The 23,543-nt window shown below is 40.5% G+C and overlaps 1 protein-coding gene across 2 annotated transcripts in view; it reads right to left on the reverse strand.

Moving 5' to 3' along the window:
- Nucleotides 1-508: 508 nt before the first annotated feature.
- DACH2 (dachshund family transcription factor 2) overlaps nt 509-23,543 on the reverse strand; it is a 247,537-nt gene continuing 224,502 nt past the window's right edge. The window contains exons 8-12 of one of the 2 annotated variants that reach the window (XM_021531418.3): nt 14,404-14,549; nt 13,739-13,886; nt 12,260-12,379; nt 9,171-9,236; nt 509-1,387 (exon numbers count right to left, since the gene is read on the reverse strand). In XM_021531418.3, coding sequence (XP_021387093.1) covers nt 1,350-1,387; nt 9,171-9,236; nt 12,260-12,379; nt 13,739-13,886; nt 14,404-14,549 — 518 coding nt within the window. In that variant the 3' untranslated portion in view covers nt 509-1,349. Of the gene's footprint in view, nt 1,388-9,170; nt 9,237-12,235; nt 12,380-13,738; nt 13,887-14,403; nt 14,550-23,543 lie in introns of both variants that reach the window. The other variant, XM_021531417.3, reaches the window with a different exon arrangement.

Consider the following 23,543-nt stretch of genomic DNA (forward strand, 5'->3'; position numbering starts at 1 on the left):
GTCTGCTAATGAGAAAAAAATTGCAATGCTAAAAATGAAAGAAATTGTGAACACTGTCCATGTAGATGTAGCCAGAAGAAAACATAATAATAGGGAATATATTCCCTGTAGATCTATTTAAAGGTCTTTTTTGTTTTTAAGTGACAGTGATTTATATTCAGGGCATGTGTGTGTAAACATGTGTACATAAACAGGAGCTGGTAAGGAAATAAGCACTGTGCCTTTGACCCGGGAATTAAAATAAAGAGAGAACAGGTGATCACTAAATTCCACCTGACTCAAACCAGCCTTCAGCCCCATGTTTTGAGAAGGGAAACTTTCAGCTGTTTTCACTTTTCAAAGTTCAGAATCTGGAGCATACAATAATTAGGAAAATGTTTAATACCAACCCACCCTCTTTATTAAGTCATTTCTTCAAGTATTTTTAATAGTGCAAAATACTGGTTTGCATTAGTACAGTTACTATGGGAATTCACAGTCCAAAAAAAATCTTAAAAGATTTCCAAAGTCAAACAAAAAACTTTTTAATACTGTATTTTTAGCAAGAACATTTTTAACAAAGAATGTGTACTTTAACTTAATATGGTACAACAGAGAAACCATACTTAAAAGTTTCCATTATCTAACACTCTACTGCATATTCATTTTTCCATCTTAAAAGACCAAAAGCCAAGCTGAACTGAGCATTAAAAAAAAAGCATCAATTATAATCCTCATATTACATCAGCTATTAGGGTTTAGCTCACACTTTTGAATCGGTCATCTAATGAAAGGACAATTTTTACATCGTTCTTTTAAAAAATGTACACACATTTCTTTTTAAAACGTAATATATATCGAGTATCTGCTTCAGTAAACAAAGCTTAATTTATAAACACAATCGAAACAGCTCCATGTTGAACAGTTTCAGTGATAAACTGGACTTGTATGATGTACAGCCAGTGAGGACCATTGTGGCTTAAAATCATTGTGCCATTGCTATTCAGTAATAGCCACCTCCTAAGGAAAAAAAAAAGTTATTTTTTGGGGCGGGGTGGGGAGGGGAAATAATTGATGTATGTGCTTAAAAATACTAAAACTCCTTTCTATCTCCAGGGACCTAAAAATGATCTGTTGTGACAGGCTTGGTTTGGTATGGTAAGCTTGTAAAAAGTCTCAGTATTTCTTAATACGGCAGTTTTCAATGCAGCAACAGTAAATTGCTTGAAATTGTCCTTCAAGTTTCATGCTACAAATCCTGTTCCTCACACGGTACTGAAGGCATCAAAGGTTGGAAGGGACATTTCTCAGGAACTATGTAGTCTTCAAATAGTGGTCATTAGACATTTTTTCAGCAATAGGTGGTTCCTTCAGTACATAATGGTCGGCTTGATGTATGTTCTGTTTTCTGGAGGGAAACAAAAAAGAAGAAAAAAAGTCAATTGTACAGTTGACCATTTGATAATTAACTGACACTTAGGTGGTTTCTTCACTTGGTTGTGGATTTTTTTTTCCCTCAAGGCAAACGAGCAGATCTAAAAGTAATATAAATGAAACTGCCCATCGCGTGTGCAAGTTTTGTGCAGGGAAAGGGTGACAACACCTGGCCATGCCCTCAAGAAAGGACAAAGACACACCACGACCTGCCCTGGTGTTTGTCAGCAATGGCTCAGGACAGGCTGCAAACACTCTGATTTGGATTTTATTCCTTTAAGGTATTTTTTTTAATCAAACAGTCCTTTTCTCCCAAAGGCAGCAAGTGTTGGATTGCTGCCTCCCTGGGACAGAGCAGGGACAAGGCACCAGCTTTAGCACACACCCTTGGCACTGCACAAAACCTGCCAGGGAACAGGGTGTTAAAACTGCACTGCTTTCAGAAAATGTAAATCAGGATCTGTTCTTGGAAAACTGTTCTCTCATTCAGAAACCACCACGTTTCTCTTAAAATTCTATTTCTTTATTTAGACAACGAAGCAGAAAAGCACTTCATAAAAATATTCCTAGTTATAGTACCTATCAACTGTGATTTTTCACATTAAGCAACTTTAAGCCCAGAGAAAAAATAAATATTGAAATGCCCACAGAAACTGAAGCTAACAAGAATCCATATTCCTGCTCATTATACAATGAATCATGAATCCACCCAGCTAAATCTGCAAGAACTGATCTGGAAGATGATAGCAAAATGATAATATGGAGCAGCATTTTGTATAATGTTGACATCTCTCCCATGACTGTTTTACATACGCCAATACCGAGCACTCCTAAGGAACGAACAAGTATTGACCTGCAAACTGACACTGATCCTTGGAGCAATCTCCAAGTTTGCCACATTTCAATTTCAAAATGCATTTCAGCTATAATATGAGTGATTTATCATTTAGCAGTAGCTGTCAAAGTAACCTCCTAGATAAAACAAAAACATCTGGAACCATAAACAGAGGAGAGCAGTAGCTGAATTTTAATCCAAATCCGACATGTTCACTTCATTAGGAACAGGAAACAGCTAATTAGTAATTGAATGTTTTGTGGTTTTAAGGAGGCTCAGACTCTCCAAACTGAGATGATTTAATACGTATTTTGGATGTAAGCACAAATAAAGATCACAAGAGCCAGAGACATAACAACTCCAGAGGGATGTTTGGGAGCCTCCAAAGAAAGAAATAAAATTAGTTTCAGGCCATTGGCTGATGAAAATTCTTGTTTTAAACCTGGTGGGGAATTACTAAAGCCTGGGGAGGTTCAGCAGAAATGCCAGGATTGAGCAGTGTAGGGTTTGTTTGTGGTTTGGGCTTTTTTCTCCTTTTTCTCATGATCATCAGGAAGCTGCACATGGCTTCTTCCTAGTGGAGGCTGTTCTTTGTGTTCTTAATAAATTCTAAGTATTATTTTTTTAAATTAAGGTAAGATGAGGACATTGAGGGTACTGTGGGCAGACTAAACTTTGGAACAGGTTTCCATATTTCCTTCCAACCCCTTTTATTTCTCAAGGAAAGTTCAATGGAAGTATCTAGAACACCCATAAGAGAGAAAAGTAAATGCCACATCTCAAGCCCAGTGCAGCCACCCAGGAGACATCACTGATCAGTGAACAGAAAGTGCACAGTTAAGCCTTTCCTTTTTTCTAACACCCTCAGTTGTTCTCCAGAAATTAAAATACTTTTTTTTGTTGCTGTGCAATAAACTGAATTTCATGGCATTAACCACGTCACACAGCAATCACCTCTGAGGAATTAACGTGTTGGGAGCAGCTGTGCCCCCACTTACACAGGAAAGACAATGTGATGTTGTCAAATTAATCTTTTCTGGAGAATATTCACCATCTCCTCAGTGCAGCTGACTGCATGCTATAGACCATTTTATAGTACTTTACTGTATTATATAGCAAAGATTTGAATAAATCTGTGTGCAATAAATGTATTCTTTTATCAGGTTTATCCCTTAATCAAATATTCATTTATGTGGGCTTCATTCTATTAAAAAACGAAATTATACAAAGGTGAGCAAAAGCGTAGATTTACAGTAGTTTAAAGCCTAATCTCATTCTCTAGGGGTAATACTGACAATATAAAAACTGTATAAATGATATTCCCTAACACTAAATATGCTTATGAGCCCCCTGTGCATGTTACACTGCTTTACAGCCTACAGAGCAATGCATGACTGGCTTAATAAGCAAGACATTTAGAAAGGAGGTTTTTTTCCCCTTCACAATGTATAAGACAAGTAAAGACCTCTGAGTTTCTTGGTGTGCCAGAGTCTGTGTTAGTAAATGGAATTTTCCCTCAGGATGGTGTTTTCCTCCTTGAGTTGTTAGCCCAGGGTAGGTGCAGCTCTTTCACTCTTTTTAGCCACAATACCATCCTTTATCTTTTTCTTCCAAGGTTTTAATGGGTGCATAAAGGACAAATCCAAAGCAAATAATCATCATCTCCATATTTATTCAGGTTTAATTTTTTTTCCCCAGCTTATTCCACATCTCTGAATTTTCTGAATCCTTTGTTTGTAAGATCTCTAGTTTAAATCAGGAATTTAGCTTTATTTCCCTAAACTACTTTAAAACAAAACAAGTGTCCAACTGCACAGGAGATGAGCTCCCCACCCTTCCCAGGCTGGGTAAACAGCACCTCAGTTAGATCAGAGCCAAGCTCAGCTTTGGAGGAAGCAACACATGGGAAATGCAATACAGTAACAATAAATTAATTTGCAAAGATGGGGCTAATTAGTTTGAACCAGTGTCTTACTTTGTACAAAGAAAAAAATGAGAAAAAAATCAGTTTGCTTCTCCAAAGGATCACATACCTCAGAAAAAGCCTCTTTCCATACAGCCCTTGGCAGACAGGAGTGCTTCCTGCCTGGAAGGGGAATGAACCCAGGCCCTGCTTGTGGGTAAGGACCAGAGCAATGACCAAAATTCAGCAAATGTCTCTTCACTACCATGAAAAGGAGATGGGCCTGGGCTGATCATTCAGCTAAATGACAAGTAAAAAATTAGCTGTCCAGTAAAACTTCTCTTTTATCTGCAAATATCCTTCCAACTGAGCAGAGAGAGGGCAGGGCACAGCTCCCTCTTGACCCAGGAAGAACATGGTCAATAAATGCTGGTTCTGTAGCAGCAGTACCAACAAATCCTGGTTTGTTTTCATCTCTCCCACTTTCCTACAGCCTCTCTCCACCTCTGCAGAGGTGCAGATATGATATCAGAGGTGCCCTCTCTGATCTTTCAAGCTGGCTGAGCCCAGGGTGTGGCAGCAGCTCTCTGGCCACGGGGAGCAGGCACAGACTTTCTCAGGATTTTCCTGGGAAAAGCAGAGAAGAGAATCAAAACAATTATTATCTCTGCTCCTTGTTGTTCTCATGTGGAATGTATTCTAGAGATTGTTTACCCAAGGTGATTGCTTGATTAGCTTCTGGTGATGGTGTTTAGATTCAATGACCAATCAGATGCACAGCTGTGCCAGGTGTCTCAGGAGAGAGTCACCAGTTGTTCTTGTTAGTTAGTTAGGTGTTAGTGAGAACTCTTGCTACTGTAATACAGAAATATAATACACTATAAGATGAGATGATAAAACAATTGATCTAGCCTTCTGAACCATGGAGTCAATGCTAATTACTACCCAGCTGAGGACCTGCAGCAACACCAGGGCATCTCTCAGGACTGGTACCAAAACCTCTCCTTCCCTCAGGACTGCAGAGCTGCTCACCCACAGAGCTGCTGGGCAGGAGCTTCTTCCCCTCTCATTTTGTGAGTAAAGCAGCTGAGTGGACCCTGTCAAATATTTCCCATTCCTGGTGAGCCCCTGCTGGGGTAGCTCTGAGCTGCACGTGGCCGTGTGGCCATGGAGTGACAGTCTGGGAACTGCACAGGAGCTTTGAAGGAGCTTTTCCAGGAGCTCTGCCATGACAGCACGAGACAGCTACCAGGGGTTCAGTAATTCCTCCAGAGCAGGACACGCTCTAGGGAGAGAACACAGCTTGGGCAGGAGGGAGAACAACAGACCTGAGACTCAGCTAAAGCAGCTTGGGTTTGACAACTCACTGCTTGGATCAGAACACCAATGAACTGAAGCCCAGTCCATGATAAACCCCAAAATACATTCCAAACTACACCAGTCCTTTATCTTTGACAAAGAAATAAAATGTTATTCACATGTTAAATTAAAAAAAAAAAAAGTTATTCATGGTAATCCCAGAGTTTTTTGTGCTGAATCTCTGCCAAGTTATGTGACAAACAAAAGCAGCAGCAGACCTGGGTCACCCTCCTGTTACAGGCACAGTGAAGTACATTTTCACCTCAGGAAAGCCTGCCTGCCTATGCTGCTGCCTCCTTCCTGAAATTTTATTTTTTTGTAAATTGTTGTTATCAAGTATTACTGTAACATCCACTTTTTAAGATTTTAAGCTAACATTGCTTTGCTGATTGTTCCACTATCCCCTAACAATGAAATATTGTAATACAAAAGTTAACTAAGGTATAAACATGCAAAAGGAGAAGTCTCCCCGCGATCATAAAATGATGTTATTTTCTGTTCAGCAGTTCATGTTACTGCTGTTCATGCTAATTAATTAAAGGAGCTGTTGCTGTAATGTGCAAACAGGGAATCTGAGAAACTGAGAGGGCTTTTAGGTCTCAGAGTGAAGTTAAGTCAATCTGGGCGCGGGCAATCAAATGTAATGAAATCACTTGTCAGTGCTAAGCTTGCAAAAACTGTGAAGTTTGACTAGGGAGTAAAAGGATTATAATTAGATTTCCAATAGGATAATAACTAAATGGCAGAAAGCAGTAAAGAGAAAATATTACTTTGTTAGCTAATGGTGCTGCTGTTCGGTTTTAGTTTTTATCAGCACACTTGTAGTTGTGCTAATTTAATTTGCTTTTATCAGCAAAAATGCACTACTCGAATGGTACTTGAATGTCATTTGCAAAAATCATTGATCTGAAGGTGCACTTAATGACACCCAGTATGTTTATTTTATGTGGAAGGGAGATTGGCTGATAAAATGGTTGATGCACTGTGGTGCTGGCCCAGGAGTGAGTGGTGGAAGGAGGAGCAGGAGGGTGTCTGAGTGCTCATCACCTGCTCTGCAACCACCACTGATCTCCTCTGCCTGCTAAAAACCTCCCAGCTCCAGCTCTCAACTACATCTGGGATATGGAGCATTACACTGTAAAGCTCAAAAAAGTTTTGTCTCATCTGCATGAAATTTCTGTTCAATTAATATACAAAGCAGAGGGAAAATGAGTCAACTAAATGGAAAAGATTTATAATGCAGATCAGAAACTCAGTACATGAACAGCTTGTGTTAATAAAATCATTTTAAGAAATGAGCATAAAATATGATATGACTTAATCACTGTGAAAGGTGGCTGTGCAGTAGTTCTGTAATTTTCCTTTAAACCGTCTTAAGGAGATACTGGCAGTGGAACTAATTGAATTTCAAAGGAAAAGCACTGTGTGAATGATAGATTTCTGTCCAGCAGAGCTATTGACAACAGAAAAAGAAAGCTCTGTATTGATGCTAAAGCTTTTTTTTCTGAGCAACTGAGAGAGATTTTGGAGGCCTGGAAACAGCTTTGTATTAGGGACATGTATTTTGCCCCTTCCTCCTCCCAGGGCCCAAAAAACAAAGGCAGCAAATGACAGGGGCAGTGAGGGAGTGTGCTCGAATTGTCAGAGCTGCAGCAGCAATAGGAGCTGTCAGGGACACGAATGGTTATCAAAGGGAAAGGGAAGAAAAAGTTATTACAGTATCAGCATAAATAAAAATGAAAGAGACGGTGCTACAGGACAGGAACACTTTGAAATCTAAACAAGTTCCACAGAGAGCTCTCCAGAAAGCTTTTTATCAGCTGAGAGTGACCAAGGGGCTCAGCTCCTCACAGCTCCACACAAGCAGGATTTCCAAGCCAGGGGGTCAGGGCAGAAAAGGGAAGGGACTGGGAGGGACAGGGACACTTAACCCAGGGAATATCCAGCTCTCCCCTTGGCCATGCTTAACAAAAACTTCCTGAGCCAAAACCTCTCGTAACTGAAGGGATGATGTAGTTGGGATCAGATTGAAAGGAAAAAAACAAGAAAGAACTCGACAACAAACAAAAATGGTGAAACAAAAATGGTGAAAATCACAAGGCTTTCCTGTTTATTAAATTACATAAACTACTATAAATTTCTCTTGATTCCTTCAGGCAAGTAAATGGTCATTGGAAGTGGCTGTGCATCACCTTCCTCCCAGTATTTTTACTCATTTTTGATGTAAAGACACATTTGAGCTAGGTGTGATGGTTTTTCTTCAACTGAAAACTGAAATTACCTTTCTCTTCTTTACCAGAGTCTGCCCAGATGCACCTTTGACTCTCAGAGTTCTCTGGAAGAGCACTGAGCACTCCTCTCAGCAGGTACCATGAGCAGATCAGATATGTAAAGAACATTTTGCTCATCAAATTTAAATACATGTGTCCCAAACGCTCATCCAATATTTTGACTATTTCTGGCAGCAGCAATTTTCCAATTGCAATATTTAGAGCACAGCTCTCATTATATGTGCACATATATATACACACACATATGTCAGATGTATATATCTGCATTACAATAAAGCTGTGATTCTCCATCTCTGTAATACAGAGCATATGAATCTAAAATCACAAGAAGAGACAGCAGTAAAAATATTTGAAAGCTTTTCTGTAAGGATGACAGATGGACGACAGATGCATACCAGAGGTATGCAAGTCAAACCTTCCCCAGCTGAAGAGAAATACTCGAGTGAGGTTTGTGTCTCAAAGTGCACTGCAGCCCTTCTCCTGTCTGCACAAACTGCCTTTAGTTGCCACAGCACAGGGGATTTTTGCACATTACCATCCCATGATGCAGGAGAAAGGGTGGGATTGCTCTAAGAAGCAGCAGCTCTTTGGAAGAGGCAGCTGTTTGCAGGCTGCCAGCACAGAACTGAGTGGTCTGGAATGAACACGGCACAGGACTGAAGGGAGGAAGACTCTACAAGCTGGACTTTCATCAGAGAATTTCAATGTTCAAATTGCTCAGAGAAGATTTTATCACAGGTGACTGGATTTTCTGTGTGGCTCAAAAAGGCTTCCAAGAGGAATGGGAATATCCCTTGGGAATATCCCCGTGTCTCAGCTCCCCCAAAGGAGGATTTCACAATTCCTCACATCCCAGACCTCAGCCAGCACTCATTTCCTGCTCTTTGGGAAGCACTCAGACCATACCTGGAGGTGCTGCACTTACACACAGCCACACAGTGAAGGAAAAGTAGCACCAGATAGCTGCCCATAATGTGAACATGGCTTTTCTTTTTCACTTATTGTTCATGCATTTTATGAAAACATCTGCAATCTTGATAGGTAGGTAAAGACCAGAGGTAAAATATTTCAAATCATAAATCATATGTGAAACCCCTTTTGAAGTAAGGGCATATGTTTTGGTAGATAAATATCAGTTTTAAAACAAATACCACCTCTAAATCACCTCAGCTAAATAGCACCTCTACTTAAAGTTAATTTCTGATCTTGTAAAGTACTGTTCTTGCAAAGGTTTTCTGTATCAAACAGGAAAACAAACTGAAATTCTGTAATTTACATTTATCTTAAATCATGAAAAGAGATATAAAAATGATTTTACTTAATATTTAATGACAAGCACACAAGTAAGGAGCTGTGGTACATACTGCACCTTGCATGGCTGCACTGTCATGTTGGGTTCCGTTGTGTTCTATTTCCATATCTGGGATTCCAGCATCTGAAAGATGGGAGACTGAAGATTAATACATTCCCCTTTGCCCCTCTCTCAGGCATCTTTAGAAAAATATTTATAGCAAACTAGGGTGCTCTCCAAGTTAACATGGTCTTGCATAAAACATTTGGTCTTCATAGAATTTTCAGTAGTAAATTGTTTCCAAAATGTGCAAACATTACTGGTCTCACAGTGAATTATTTTTAATGTGCTTCACATTTCTCTGACGATCAGATAATAACCAACACGTGGTAATAATATGTCTGCAAAATCCTCTTGGAGAATGAGGGCATTTGACACATGAAAAATAGAAGTTGAAATTCAACTGTGATAATATTAAACTACACTGACTCTTGTGTATAGCCAGATACCCCCAAATTACAGAGTTGAAGAATATAGCCAGTGCCAGCAACAGTTTTGGGGTGTGTGTATCAGTTTGTGCGAGTGCATGTTACAGATAAGAACTGTGCAAATTGCATTTCCAGCCTCAGCTCGGGATGTGTGAGCATGTGTTACCACCCAAACCGAAATTACAGCTGTCATATTATGTGAAGTATTTCCAGATCTCTGAGAAGAGCTTTCCAAAGAGGACTGTGCTCTTTTTTTTTTCCCCAAGTTGAGAAGGAGTCTCATGACACTCACTTTGGACCTGTTTAATTTCATGTTGGTGATCCCTCTGTCTGCACAGTCCTTGGGGTGGGGGTGGGGGCTCCAACACCCCAGGGTGTTACGGGAACAGATGCCACGATCCACCTTGTGCCAACAAGGATTAGCATGAAGGGGATGTGATTTGAATCCATGGCACCTCAAATCCTGAAGAAACATCTGCTTCCCTTATCACACAGCCCTTAGAAATTACAGGAAGGAAAAACCCACACCTGAAAGGAAGCTGTGTATACAGTTTGGGGGTTTTTCTGTCCAAAAGCCTGCTTCTGGACTTTCTCAAGCAGGGAATAATTGCACTGCTGCTTTCACAGATCCCCTCAGCTCAGTGTCAGGATCTGTCACAGAGGTGATGCTTTGCTGGTGACCCTGCAGTAACTGAGCCCTGAGTGAAAGCAAGGCAGCCCTGAGAAGTACAGCCCTTACAGGAGAGCAATAGCTCAGCAATAAATGTGCAAATGAAATCCATGTAATGTGTGCATATATAGCTCTATAAATGTATATGTGATAAAAAAGCAGTATTTTCACATACACATTTTTTTCCTTATAAAATTACAAGTGACTGCTATTCTGCAGGGTTTCACTTACTGAGATTCCTGTTCTGAAAGCAAGTGCAGGGCACTGACCTATCAATCTGAAAAGGTTCTTTCTTCTCAAACCCTTCAGAATACACGTATATACCAAAAATGACAAAGTCATCTGTAACTAATAACAGCATCTGTTAAATGAGACAGACTGTCAGAGTTAAATTAAAAATACTCAGAATAGCCCTTCACATTTTGTTGTCATAAAATTGTACCTGCAATTAAATTGTGGATTAAGATGCTAATGAGCTACCTGATTTGCATGTGCAATCAGATTAGCATGTAAATATCAGCTTCTTGCAGGCACTAACATATATATGACTACCTGAGTGCGCCTGCAAATCAAACTGCTGCAGCCAGGCCCACACTAGCAGATGTAAAGGTGTGTTAATCACACTGCTGGAATGTTGGTATCCCTGGATTTGTGGCTTCCAGAACTGCTGGGTGCTCCTGGCTGGTGTGTGAGCAGCAGCTGCTTCCCTGCAGTGGCAGCACCCAGAGGAGTGACCTTGCAGCACATCAGGATTTTAGCTTTTTTCTGACTTTCCTCTCAAGGTGCTGGTTCTGTCTGTGGGATCTAGTCTGGGCATTTGTCTGATCCAGTAGAAGTGGTGGAGAAATTTTTTTTGCTGGCTCCGGCCATCCACTCTCCCTGGTCACTGTCCCCACCCCGGTGTGACTGGGGCTGTGAATCCACACCTGGATCCCCCTGGCACTGCCAGTGCTCCAGGGACAGCAGCCAGTCCCTGCTTCCAGGATGTGCAGGGCTACGGATGAGAGGATGCCTCTGAGAGATGCTGCTCTCATTCTCAGTTTGTATCCCTTGGGTGCCCCAGATAAATCACAGCTCCCATCTCCTGCAGAGCACTGCTGTGCCAGGGCACACACACAGCCTTGCCCTGGCTTTAGACAACAGTGTGGGCAGCTCTCACAGCTGAGAAGCCAAATTCATTATTTTTGCTCAGCAGTCAGGCAGTTTTTGCACTCTGCAGTCTCTAGCAGTGCCCAAAGCAGGCAGCACAAATTAACACACCACAGGACACCTGAATGCAGCAGGGACTGAACGTCACTCTGATTCCTGAGCCTCTGCAGAGGCTCCAGGTAGGGATGCACAGACTGAACCTTAGCTGCAGAACCTGAAATTAATTAAATCTCAACTAGGTTCAATCTTAAGCATTCAAACCAAAGCTCTAAAGTTTGGCTAGAACCATCTTAAGCACAAAAGGCAAATCATTCCAGAACTTAATTCTAATAAACTTAAGTTCTGGTAGCCAGAACTTAATCACTGTTTAGGAGATGAACTGATTTGCTTTTGTTTCACAAGAATATTTGGGAAGTGTTCAAAACCCAGTCAGCTCTGAAAGCTGATACATATTTAACAAACTTAATAGGTCCTGAGGCTGAGCAAACTTCAGCCAAACGGCTTTTGAAATGAAGCTCAGCAGTTCTAAAAATGAATCTGCTGGGAGAGAAGAGTTCACAGAACCTTATAGGAACCAAATTTCACATTGTCTTAGCTGGCACTGTAACAGATTTCTCTATAATATATTCAGCATTTCTTGTCATCTCTGTGTAAACTGCTCTGTCTGTTTCTCTAGTTGCAGACTTATTTATTTTTTTAATTCTCGACCCAGAGCACATAGCCTGAAATAGATTTTTCATTATTTCAGGAAAGAATTGTGGGGGTTTATTCTGAAATTTTCTCACTCAATCAAACATCATTTTAAGCTGACTGTGAAAGGCCAACTAAGACATTACCATTTAACATCCTGAGACCGTCACCTGATGTGGCCTGTTTCAGAGCCTGTTCCACTTGTTCTCTTCTCTTGGATTCAAATTCCAAAGCTTCCTGCAATTTTCTCTTTGCCTTCTTCTCTTTCTTCAAGCGTTTTTGAATTGTGGCTGAAATATCAATACAGTGTAAGAATGGTTGTCAGGGCACAGTTAGCAGATGATGGAGACAGTAAGAAATTAGTTTATGTACATATTCAAAGGTGCAGTTCTAGCTCAAGACCCCTATGACAATAAGGATGGGCATGTGGTGGTGAGCTGAAGGACAAACAATTCTGAGGATGCTGGTTATTGGTGAAATTCTCTCTCAAGTCAGGAGCCATCAAAGACTGTGAATGACTTGAAGATTTTGGTGAGTTAACTGGAATTCAGGAGGGGGAACACTGTGCTGTCCTAAGGAGCTAAGTTTTGTTTTACAGAAATACACAGTCCCATCACACTTGGGTGATGCAACATTTCTGGACACCCACTGCAATTTAACAGCTTCAGCAGGATTTACTGACCCCTCACAACTTGACTGAGAGGTGCCCTTTGGTGCCTCTAAGTGAGACCTGGCACTGCAGACAGTTCCACACTCCCAATTTCCATTCAAAAAGCACAGGAAAGCTAGGACTTGGCACCTACACTTTGGATCTTATCTAGTTTTATCTTTATGATTTCATGGATGTAATCTAGAAGTAGCTTTTGGCACATGAAGTTCCTTTCCTTCAGATGTGGATCTGAATTTTAAAAAGAATACTAATACTGCCTCTCTTGCAACAGCACAGCGAGAAATTCAGATTTACCATTTTAATTGCCTATTATTATCAAAAGCTTCTAACAGTCATGGTTTTGTCTCAGAAGGCCCCGTTTGGGATGTGCTACTGCACCTCCATCTCCTGATGCAAAAAAACAAAAATGTCTAGGACTACTTGCTTCAGATCTTGCACTTGGGCAGACAATTTCTCTCAGGTCTATTTTGTTGTGCTGAAGTTCTCTACAAGATAAACTGAGTAGCACTGAAGCTGCAGAAACGTGGGCTAGGGAAGTAATGACAAAAATCACCTGAATACCCAAATTAAAGCCATGTCTTTCTCACAGTAAGACTGATGATGCTTGGAGGATAAGAGTAGAAACACAAATTAAAGCTGTCAAATGAAGAAATTGGGCTGGGAATACCTGGGCAGAGTGATGCTAATACACCTGGAAGCCACGGAACTGCCCCAGCTTCCCTCCTCAGAACCTGCCAAAACTCTCTGGGGCCAGTTGTCCTACTGGTAATAATCCTTGAGCCACTGTTCTTCCTGCTTACAGAAAGCTGTGCTTCGTTGTGGTTCTGGGAGATTTGAGTCTTTCATTACCAGTGCAGCTCCACTGCTGCATTACACCAGTATAATGTCAGCTAACTGTGAGCCCTCGACAGCTCCAGCTGGAAATGCCAAAGGGTTACACATTTCACACACACCTAAACCCCATTTTTCACTCACTCACCTCTGCTTTGCAGCTCAGCTGTGAGTTGCCTTTCCAAGCTCTCTCGTAGTTCTCGCTCTCTACAAAGCTCCATCTTTAACTCCTTCTTTTCCTGCTGTATCTGCTTTTCCTGGACTCTTGCATTGTCCACAGCCACTTTCAGCAGGCCCTAAAATACACACAAATGCATGGTCTGAAAACACCGTTTTCTTTCAGCAGGGACAAAATTCATCCACTTGTTTCTTTTACACCCTCTAGGAAAACAGAAAGATTAGAAGCAGGAACCTACAGACCTGAAACACAACTAGGCACTGGAAGTAACTAATTCTGGAGTTATATATGAGGAATTTTGTGGCATCGAATCATTCAGTACAGCTTTGGTTAATTTGGTTGCACATACAGTGCCATGTCTCTGCTCACCTCAATAACTGCAGAGAGAGCACTGCAGGAATAATGAGAATAGTGAATTTCAATATGACTCTTATTGCCAATTATTAAGTCAAATATACAATGTATGAAACCCTTCCATGACTGATAACTCCAGGGAGAGAGGAAACCTAAGTACGACATTAAATTAAAGAGATGGGAAACTGCAAATATGAAATAGTTCTTGAAACTTTTTAAGAGTGCAAAAGAAACACACGTTATCTATCATGACATAACCTGGCCCTGTAGAGAAAATTTACCTGAATGTTGGTTAATAGTGTTTCTACTGATGAAAGACCATCAGCAAAAAGAAATGGCGCCGGAAATCCAGGAGGCAAGGCCTGTCCAGCCAGTTGGACTTTATCTAAGGTTGGTTTCATTATTGGAATGGCAATTTGGACCTCTTCTGTAAAGATAGGTTTAAAAGCGACATCAGAAAGCATTGGAAATATAGGTGACTGTAATTTGTAGAAACTAGCATTTTGTTTATCTGGAAGTCAAAATACAAGTGCGTTAGTAAAATCAACATTGTTTCAGTCTTTGTGCAGCTGGGACTGTTGCCAAGGCAAGTTGGCAAAATAGTACAGAACAATAATCAATACACTGAGACTATAACACAGCTGTAATGGAGTACAGACTATTATATCTCAAATTCCACAGAATTATACACAGAATTATAACAGTATTACGCAGTTCATTAAACCTGAATGACCTGTCTTCATCCTGTCATGTTTGCCATTCTGTGATGTGTGTTTTTTGTTGGTATAACCTTGGCAAAATTCTAATCAAGGAATGTATCACATCTCTTTACTCCTTTACCTTTCCCCTTCCCGTGCTCAGCAGTAAATAATCTCCACTGAGTCATCCATCCCCTCTGCCAGCGCTGCTTGCAACTGGAGCATCTCCTACAGAGAGCAAACTGGGGCCTGCCAGCTTCCCCATTCATTCCATCTTTCAAACACACGGTGTGGGTATAGATCAAGCTGTGCACAGACAGCAGAAATGTGTATCCAGAAAGAAACAATGTTAGAAATTGTTTTTTTTCTAGAATCCCTTCAATTTGGTGAGGATTCAGTACTATCACCAATGAACTCCCAGTTTTGAATAGAATAACTGAAAAATCTTCTAGGACAGTAGATGTAGCTCCTTCTCTCAGATCCCTGTGAGTATTTCTTCCCATATATTCATTTTAATTGCTGAAAATCACACAATTAAAATGTAGCTGTGTCTGAAGCCAAACTTTGTACAATTCTTTCACTCTGAAATGCTAAAAAAAATACTTCTGTGCAATATTCCAGTCTCTCTCTCTCTCCCTCTCTCTCTCTCTCTCTCTCTCTCTATATATATATATATATATATATAATGATCCTGCACTTGTAGAAATCATGACAAGTGTCTGCCCAGCTCCTCCCTTTTAGAGAAGCCTGTGATCCCTGCCTTGGCCATGAGCTCCTGATCCCAGTGCTCGCCCAGGGCAGCAGCACAGCCAGCCCCCAGAGTTTCACCTGTCAAGTGCCCTCGTCATATTAAAGCCTGAATTTACAATTAGACCACACCATATTCAAAAGGTCTCCCTCTCCCATTCCTGTTTTTAAGGAATAAACAACTTAAAAAGCATCTGACAACTAACTAACCCAGGGTGTCTCCACTGCAGCACCATTTTCTGGTGTAACACACACCAGGAGCCTCCATTGAGCTGCACTTTTTGCATCCACCTGACAACAAACCAGGAGCATTAGCTGTTTTAAAGTATTCTTTGAAATCTCTGGTTTGGGAGTATTTTGTCTTTGCTTTGTGAGTTCATTAAACAGAACATCTTCCTAATGATTTTTCAGGACTAATAACAAAAGCCAGTAACCTCCACATGTCCTCGGAGAAGGCATCTTAGATGAAATTTAAGTGATCCATTTAAAAAATCCCAACTCGGGTAACAAACTCAGACCACAGAGTTTGTGCTGATTCAGACACACCATTTCTCATATTCAAATATATCAGTGGCAGAGTTTTTAAAATAACCTGATTAGTTGTCACACATGATGCCACACAGAAGTAACAGCGAAGCCATGGAGTCACAAAAGACTAAACAGAAGTGGCATTTGAAAAAGAAAGCAATACATGAAGTATGCATAACAAAACTGGAGCTGCCCTAACACCTCTAGAAATCTCTGCTATTTGGAGATGAAAGTAATAACATTAAATTGGCCGAAAGGAAAATTACTATTGACTGTGAAGACAGGTTGCATGGTCTATGGTTTGTAATGCTACTGTACAGCAGATTGAAGTTTCAAAATAGTATTACTCTTCTTTAAAGAGATAGACACAGCTAAATTAGGTGCTGCTTGCTGCAGTGAGGATCAAATGCAAAAAGAATCATATTTCATCAGACCTAGTCAACACCAGGAAAATAAATAGAAATATAAGAGGTATGCAGGCAATGATTCATTTTGATAATCTGGCCCAAGAGAGACACATAGAGACAGCACACAGATCTAAGCTTCTACCAAAAGACAAATAGGACACAGAGGGTGGGAATTGGGATGACAGTGTAGCAGAGGTCACATCGATTTTCAGCAGCAGTTTTCACACAGATGAGATAACCCTGGACTCTATTTGGCCCATTGTTCATATCCTACCTGTCCCAGAAGCAATAAATTTCCAAGTCCCAGAAAAAGGGCAGTAAAGAAGAAGGATTCTACTTATGACTTCTTATGATTAAGTTTTTGTGCTAACCAAACATGCTTTGCAGACCAAGGTCACATTGCATGTTAAAGTCTGTAATAGCTGAAACTAGAAGCAGCATATTATGTTTTAGCGTATATGGGTGGAAACTGTCAAACCATTCATCATTTTTTTTCTGATTGAAATCACACTCTGCAAAGATGAATGATAAATGCATTAGAAATCTATTTCAATCTTGTAATAGGTCTTCACATCTGAACGGTGTCTACATCTTGCCCATGCTCTGAATAAGTGCACAGTTAGGCATAAATTTATTAGCTAGACTTGAGGAATCATAATTGGTAAAGCAATTAAAAATGGCATGTGCTGAAAGCATTTCTTGGGGACTGTATCAAATGCATCTCTTTAATGGAAAAAAATAATGTTGATTTAAGGATTTTGATTTTAAACACCACTAAAAATATAAATGCTAAAAGCTGCACTCACATATACAATACAACAGAATAAGCAAGAAATAAAGCCAAGACAGCTACAGTGTGACCAAGGACACAAACAACCTTTCTGATTATTGAAGCAAAGTGGGAACTACTTTTATCGAGCCTGTTTGTTAAACCTGCCATGCTTTATAAAAGCATTCAGGAATCCATTTAGAGTGCAGTCTTTTCATTTTAATTTCTAGCTGACATCCAGATGAATAGATGAAAGTAAGAATTATACTGCAGAGCAAAGAAATACACAGTAAACACTAACAGTGAATGGAGTATCATCCTGGGAAAGCACACAGAAATCTGCTAGGAAGTTTCTTGCTCTTAATTCAATATGCTTAAGTATTTCATCTTCTGTCTTCTGCCTAAATTGCAGGAACAGGGATTGGCAAATGAAGCATCAACCTCCAGACTGAACACAGCACTGGGAACATGGGGAATGTGAATTGCTCCCTGCACGGCCCAAACCAACAGGCACTTTTATTTGCCAGCTGGTTTATTTTCTTTCAGAAGGCATGTTTTTAAACCCATCACTCACAGCCCTGATCCACTGGAAATGCCACATCCCTCTCAAAACAAGGGAGAAGTATTAAAGGTGCAATTTACACTGGTTAGACCACCAAGTTATTTCTTCTCATGCACTTAAAAACTTTATCTACCTGGAGCTGTAGGAGCATTATTCACCTCCATCAGCTCACAGACTATAACCCATGCATTAAATGAATGCATGGCATATGGAGGAGAGAGAAACAATTGATACAGGATTTATAGTTATTAACCTGTTAGTTACTAACCAAGATATTTGATCTCAGAAACCCTTCAGGCAGGGATAAGAAGATGGTTTTGGACACAGATGGTAGCTGGGTCACTTCTTTTCCCTGCCTGCAGCATAAAATTTAGAAACCCAAGGACTGAAGTGGTTTATTACAATTGTAATTCTTTGAGTTTCATACCTCAGTGATGGGGATTACATTTAATGGCCCATAGTTACAGAACAACCTGGATACTCTAATGGACTTCTTTGACTTTTAATAAAATAAAGCAGAGGATTTGCAACATCAGCTGGGTTGTCTGTATGACTCATCTCTGAAAGTAAAATATGTATTTGAAATACCATTATTTGCCCAAAGACCTGACAGAATCATCTGTTATATCTTCATGGTGGCAAGAGGTGTCCTGACTTCCAGCTCTACATCTGCTTCACAACAGGGATTGGTAGTGTCCAAACATGGGTATTTTAATGCAATTAGGGCTAAAATTTTAATTTTTGACTGCAAAATCAGTTTTTTGAAAGAGACTTATTTTAATTTGAAATTTTGACTCCTTGATCATCAGTGAGAAAAGAGATGTCTCCTGTAAACCAGGCACCAAGCAGAAATTTAGTGCTTTAACCTTGTGATTCAGGTACCAAATTTAAAGTCACTGCTATTCTTATTAATTACAGCCCCTGAATGAACGGGGTCAATGAATGCAATTGAGAAGTAGCTGATTAATCCAGTGCAGTACCTTTAAATGAGATTTCATTTCATTTTCCAGTGACCGATACAAGCGTTGTTCACTACTGAGCTTTGCCAGGAAAAACTCCACTTTGAGAACAGCATCTAACAATTAAATACACATTTCCTATACATTTCCATGCTGCCTTAAAAGCTTCTAGAAACAACCAGAGAACAGTACCATCAACTGCTCCACTTATCTGTGTCCAAGCAGGTTCCCACCTGTGCACTCTGAAATCACTCGATTTTGTCTGAACAAGTGTTCAATAAAACTTTTTCAGTGGGATCAGCAGGAAATGGAAGCCATACAACCATGGAAGTATTGAGGCTGGCAAAAAGCTGTAAGGTCATGATGGAGTCCAGCTGTTCCCCAGCACTGCCAAGGCCACCACTGACCGTGTCCACAAGTGCCACATCCACATGGCTTTTAAATACCTCCAGGGATGGGAACTCCAGGGCTGCACATCCCTTTCCATGAAGGAATTTTTCCAGTATCCAGCCTGAGCCTCCCCTGGCACAGCTCAAAGCTGTTCCCATTTTCTGGGAGCAGAGCCCGACCCCTCCCTGGCTGTCCCCTCCTGCCAGGAGCTGTGCAGAGCCACAAGGTCCCCCCTGAGCCTCCTTTTCTCCAGGCTGAGCCCCCCCAGCTCCCTCAGCCCCTTCCCAGCTCCGTCCCCGTCCCTGGACTCTCTCCAGCCCCTCTCTGTCCCTCTGGTCACGAGGGTCCCCCCAGCAGTGCCAGCACAGGGGACAGCACTGCCCTGGTCCCCCGGGCACCGTTCCTGATCTCAGGAATGATGAGGGTGTTTCCTCCCAAAGGACATCACAGAGATGCCACTTGAGGTTTGAATACGAGGAGGCGGCAAAAAGCAAAGAAATGAAAATTTCACTAGAAAAGGCTGAAATTACAGTTTATAAATTGCCTTTATCTGCACACTCTTTATCAAGAGGTGTGTAATTATACAGCTTTGACATTTTCATCAGTGTACTCTCATTAATAACCCAGAAAATTATATCTATTTATAACTTTAACATATTTACAATATACTCTGATGTTCACATGGCACTGGCAGTAAAAATCACCTGAAAATATTTTATTAATTCAAGCCTTAAAAACAAAGATCTGAGTTAGATGAAATGCTTGGTTTACAATAATAACAAAATATGAAAGTAAAAAGTGCAGCAATTCACTGGCTCAACATCAGAACTAAAGTTTCACAGCACATAACCTCAGTCTGAAGTTCAGTATGTACAGACTAAGAAAAACAAATACAACTGATGGTACCTTGTTAAATTCTGTTAATTAAAGAGAAGCCAAAGTACTCCTACTAAGGCTCCTAAATACATATATAAAGAGCCTTCAAAATGCTATTTTTTATATTCAGAATTATTTACAATTTGTAGTTTGTCCATATTATTAATATATTTGCTTTCTCCTCTAAGCTGCTCCTCAGGCAGGTTTTCGTAATCTGGATTCCAAAATATTTCAAGTTGCTATGTGCTTTAAAATGCTTCTTAATCTAGAGAGAAGCTTAAAAACTATTGATGTGCATTTTCCATAAGGCAATTTAAAATGACTATTTTGTTCAGGCACCAGTACCTTGTCACTCCTCACCACGATGAGGAGGATTTTTTCTGTGAAATAATGCGAACTATTCAATGTAAGTTTAGTAGCAAAATTACTGTGGCATGGAAGAAAGGGGGAAAATGAAACAAAATAAACAAAATCCTCCTCATGGTCATTAGCAGGAGGTTATAAAATTTTTCTCAGCTAACTCTCCTATTAACATTCACAAAGGGTTTTTTTTCATGGTGATTTTTAAGCATCACTGTAGTCTGACTATTCCTCTACTGAGATTTTAAAGTGTCAGATGAGGATGGGTAGGAGGAATTTGCCAAGAAGGAAAAAAAAAAAGATTCTTCAATTTTCTTCACGGATTCAGCTTTTCCCTATTAATGTTGAGATTATTTCTTCAACTATTTTGTTGCAAATATTTATGACTCCATATGGAACAACAGATGTTGAAGAGAAGGGATAGCAGAAAAGACTTCATTTTCAGCAATTACCCTGCTACTTGTTGTCATACTGTAGGTGTTCTTAGTGCATCTATTTTACATACCACCCTGTCCTTTCACACACTGCAAAAATGTCAGTTTGGATAATTAATGTAATAACTGTAGTCCAAATCATTTCCACAATGAAAAAAAAAAATATAAATAGGACAACAGGAGGAAGAAATCAGGAAGGCAGAGGGAAGAGAGGAATTGCTTTAGCAGTTCTTCTGGAATATCTGATCAGGAATCAGTTTGCAAAGCTGCATTAGGTCCTTGATACAAAATCTTTCCCTTTGGGAGAGATTCCAGCGACTGTCACCAAGAAGAGAAATCATACCAAGAAACAGGAAAACAAAGCTATGCAGGAAACAGGATAATCCTGGAGGATCCTATACAGTCAACACCACAGAGAAATTACAGTTGTATATTGATTTATGCTAACACAGCACTTGTGACACACAAGGTACTTAACCTCTTATTATATTTTAAAATAGTATCAAACTAATATTAATATTATTACTGTTGAGTTCAATTTCTTAAAGTACACTTATAGCCAGCAGTTAAGCCTTTCAAATATTTGAAACAGGAGGAATACTCCATTTCCTGGATATTCCTGGATAATTATTCTTGCTTTATTAAGGTTTATTTTACAGCTGTGTAAAATAGGTTGTAAAGGACAATTCTGCTATTATGTCTTCCCCTGCTTAGGCTTAATAAATATTATATTCCACACCATCCATTAAAGCCAAGCGGTGGAGAAAATAGGAGTGGTAGTAATCTCCTCCACAGATGTAAAATACCTTTAATAAAATAAGGGTGTATAACAGTCAGGAACAAATTACTGAAGTCTGCTTTAATAAAATAGTACCCTTAAAGCAGTATTACTCTTAAGGTACTGACATTCCCACTGGTGATGCAGTGTATCCCTTCAAAGCAGTGCAGCTTGTTAAAATGGCAAGATATCTTTTTGCAATAGAGTGTTTGTGTCCAGGCAGATACAAGGTTTGTATAGAATGCATCCAGGGAGCCATAAAACTGGTGGGAAACATATTTCTCTGTGGTATTTTAGTACTTCGAAAAATTCAATCACTGGGAAAAAAATGTTTTGCTGTAAACATCTGAAGAGCATTATAAAAGCAATGGCTTCCCACAGCACCTGCTTAAATAATTTTAAGAGGGAGTGAGTATGTCTTTGCTCGTCTTCTAAAACTTGTAGAAAGCTTCTCCTATTAATTTCCCTGGTGCTGTCAGGCCAGGGCACTTTTAATCAGAAATAATTATGAGTGCAATTGGGGAATGTTCACCAGCAGGATTTTTTTGCACTGCAGAAATAAGACAACTTTCAAAACTGATCGTTAGGAGAAATATGATTAACAGGAAAATATACCCATAGAGAGATGAGCACCTGAAAGGTTTGCTTCTGAATGAATTATGAATTCCTCAGATGTCAATAAAGGACTCTGCTTATATATCCCAGCGTTTGAATTCAGTTCAGTTACACATTGATTTTATAAACCCTGATTAAGCATGAGAAATCCATTCCCTTTTACTGCACCTGTTTCAATTCTGACTTTTCCCCAGAAACCTTTAACCTTGCCCCAGATCCTGATCCGTCCCAGGAAGCCCAGAGCACATCCCGATCCCATCTCCACTCCCAGTGCCACCAGTCAGACACTGCCAGTACCTCCTGCAGGACTCCAGGTCGCAGACACAACCCAGACACAGGCAACCCTCTCTGGGGCTGAGGAACAGTTCTGAGCACAGAACTGATCTCTGTGCTCCTCCCTTGCTGAGCTAGGAGGGCAAGGAGGAGCCCCTGAGGCAGAAACACAGCCCTGGTGTGGGGATGTGACAGGGCAGTGACAGAGTGACCAGACTCAGGGATACTCCAGCAGCAATCCGTGCGGAGCTGCCTGGCCATGGCAACTCCTCACCACCAAATAATTACACGATGCTCTGGGGAAAGACAAGTTTTCCTAGCACACAGCCAATCTATCAACAGGAAAACCTCTTCCTGACCCAAATGGCAGCTGTGATCAGGGTATAAATGGAAGCTAAGCACCAAACTCTGCACATGCACTGGTCTGCAGCCTAATAACTGGGAGATCTGCAGCTGTCACTTGGCCTGAGCGCTTTTAAAGGGTCAAATACTGAGGAGAGGAAAGAAGAGAACTTTCTGCAGAAGGCAGCAGCTATCTGACTTTAATCTGCTGTGTTCCTGCCTCAGAGGAGCTGAGTTGCTGGGGAGGTGGATGCTGTTCTGTTGTGCTCACCTCTGTGTTGACCACCTTCTTCAGTGACCCCCAGCACGTAACAGAGACAAAACATCATTTGTAAAAAAAAGGTGTGAATTATTTCAGCAATTCCAGGGACTGCTTCCCTCTCAATGGTTCCCTGAATGGTGCAGGATTGCAACTCCCAGCAACTCTCAGCAGTTTCCCTCTACTCCTCTATGCCCAACCACCCTGTGCCATCAACGTGAACAGCACAATTCATAAAGCCATGCTCTATTACAGAGTGCACGTGGCAGAGTGTGACAGCACAACCCAGATATTTGGGTAAATTCCATTAAAAACAATGTCACACCTGCTGAAGGCAAGGCACAAAAGCTAGAGAATTGAGCAATGAGGATTTTTTCCCCTCGCAGCCATGTCTAGGTACAATCCCATTCTTTTGGTGGTTTAG

The sequence above is a fragment of the Lonchura striata genome, chromosome 14 (genome assembly GCF_046129695.1).
Source record: "Lonchura striata isolate bLonStr1 chromosome 14, bLonStr1.mat, whole genome shotgun sequence".
NCBI classification, from domain to species: domain Eukaryota; kingdom Metazoa; phylum Chordata; class Aves; order Passeriformes; family Estrildidae; genus Lonchura; species Lonchura striata.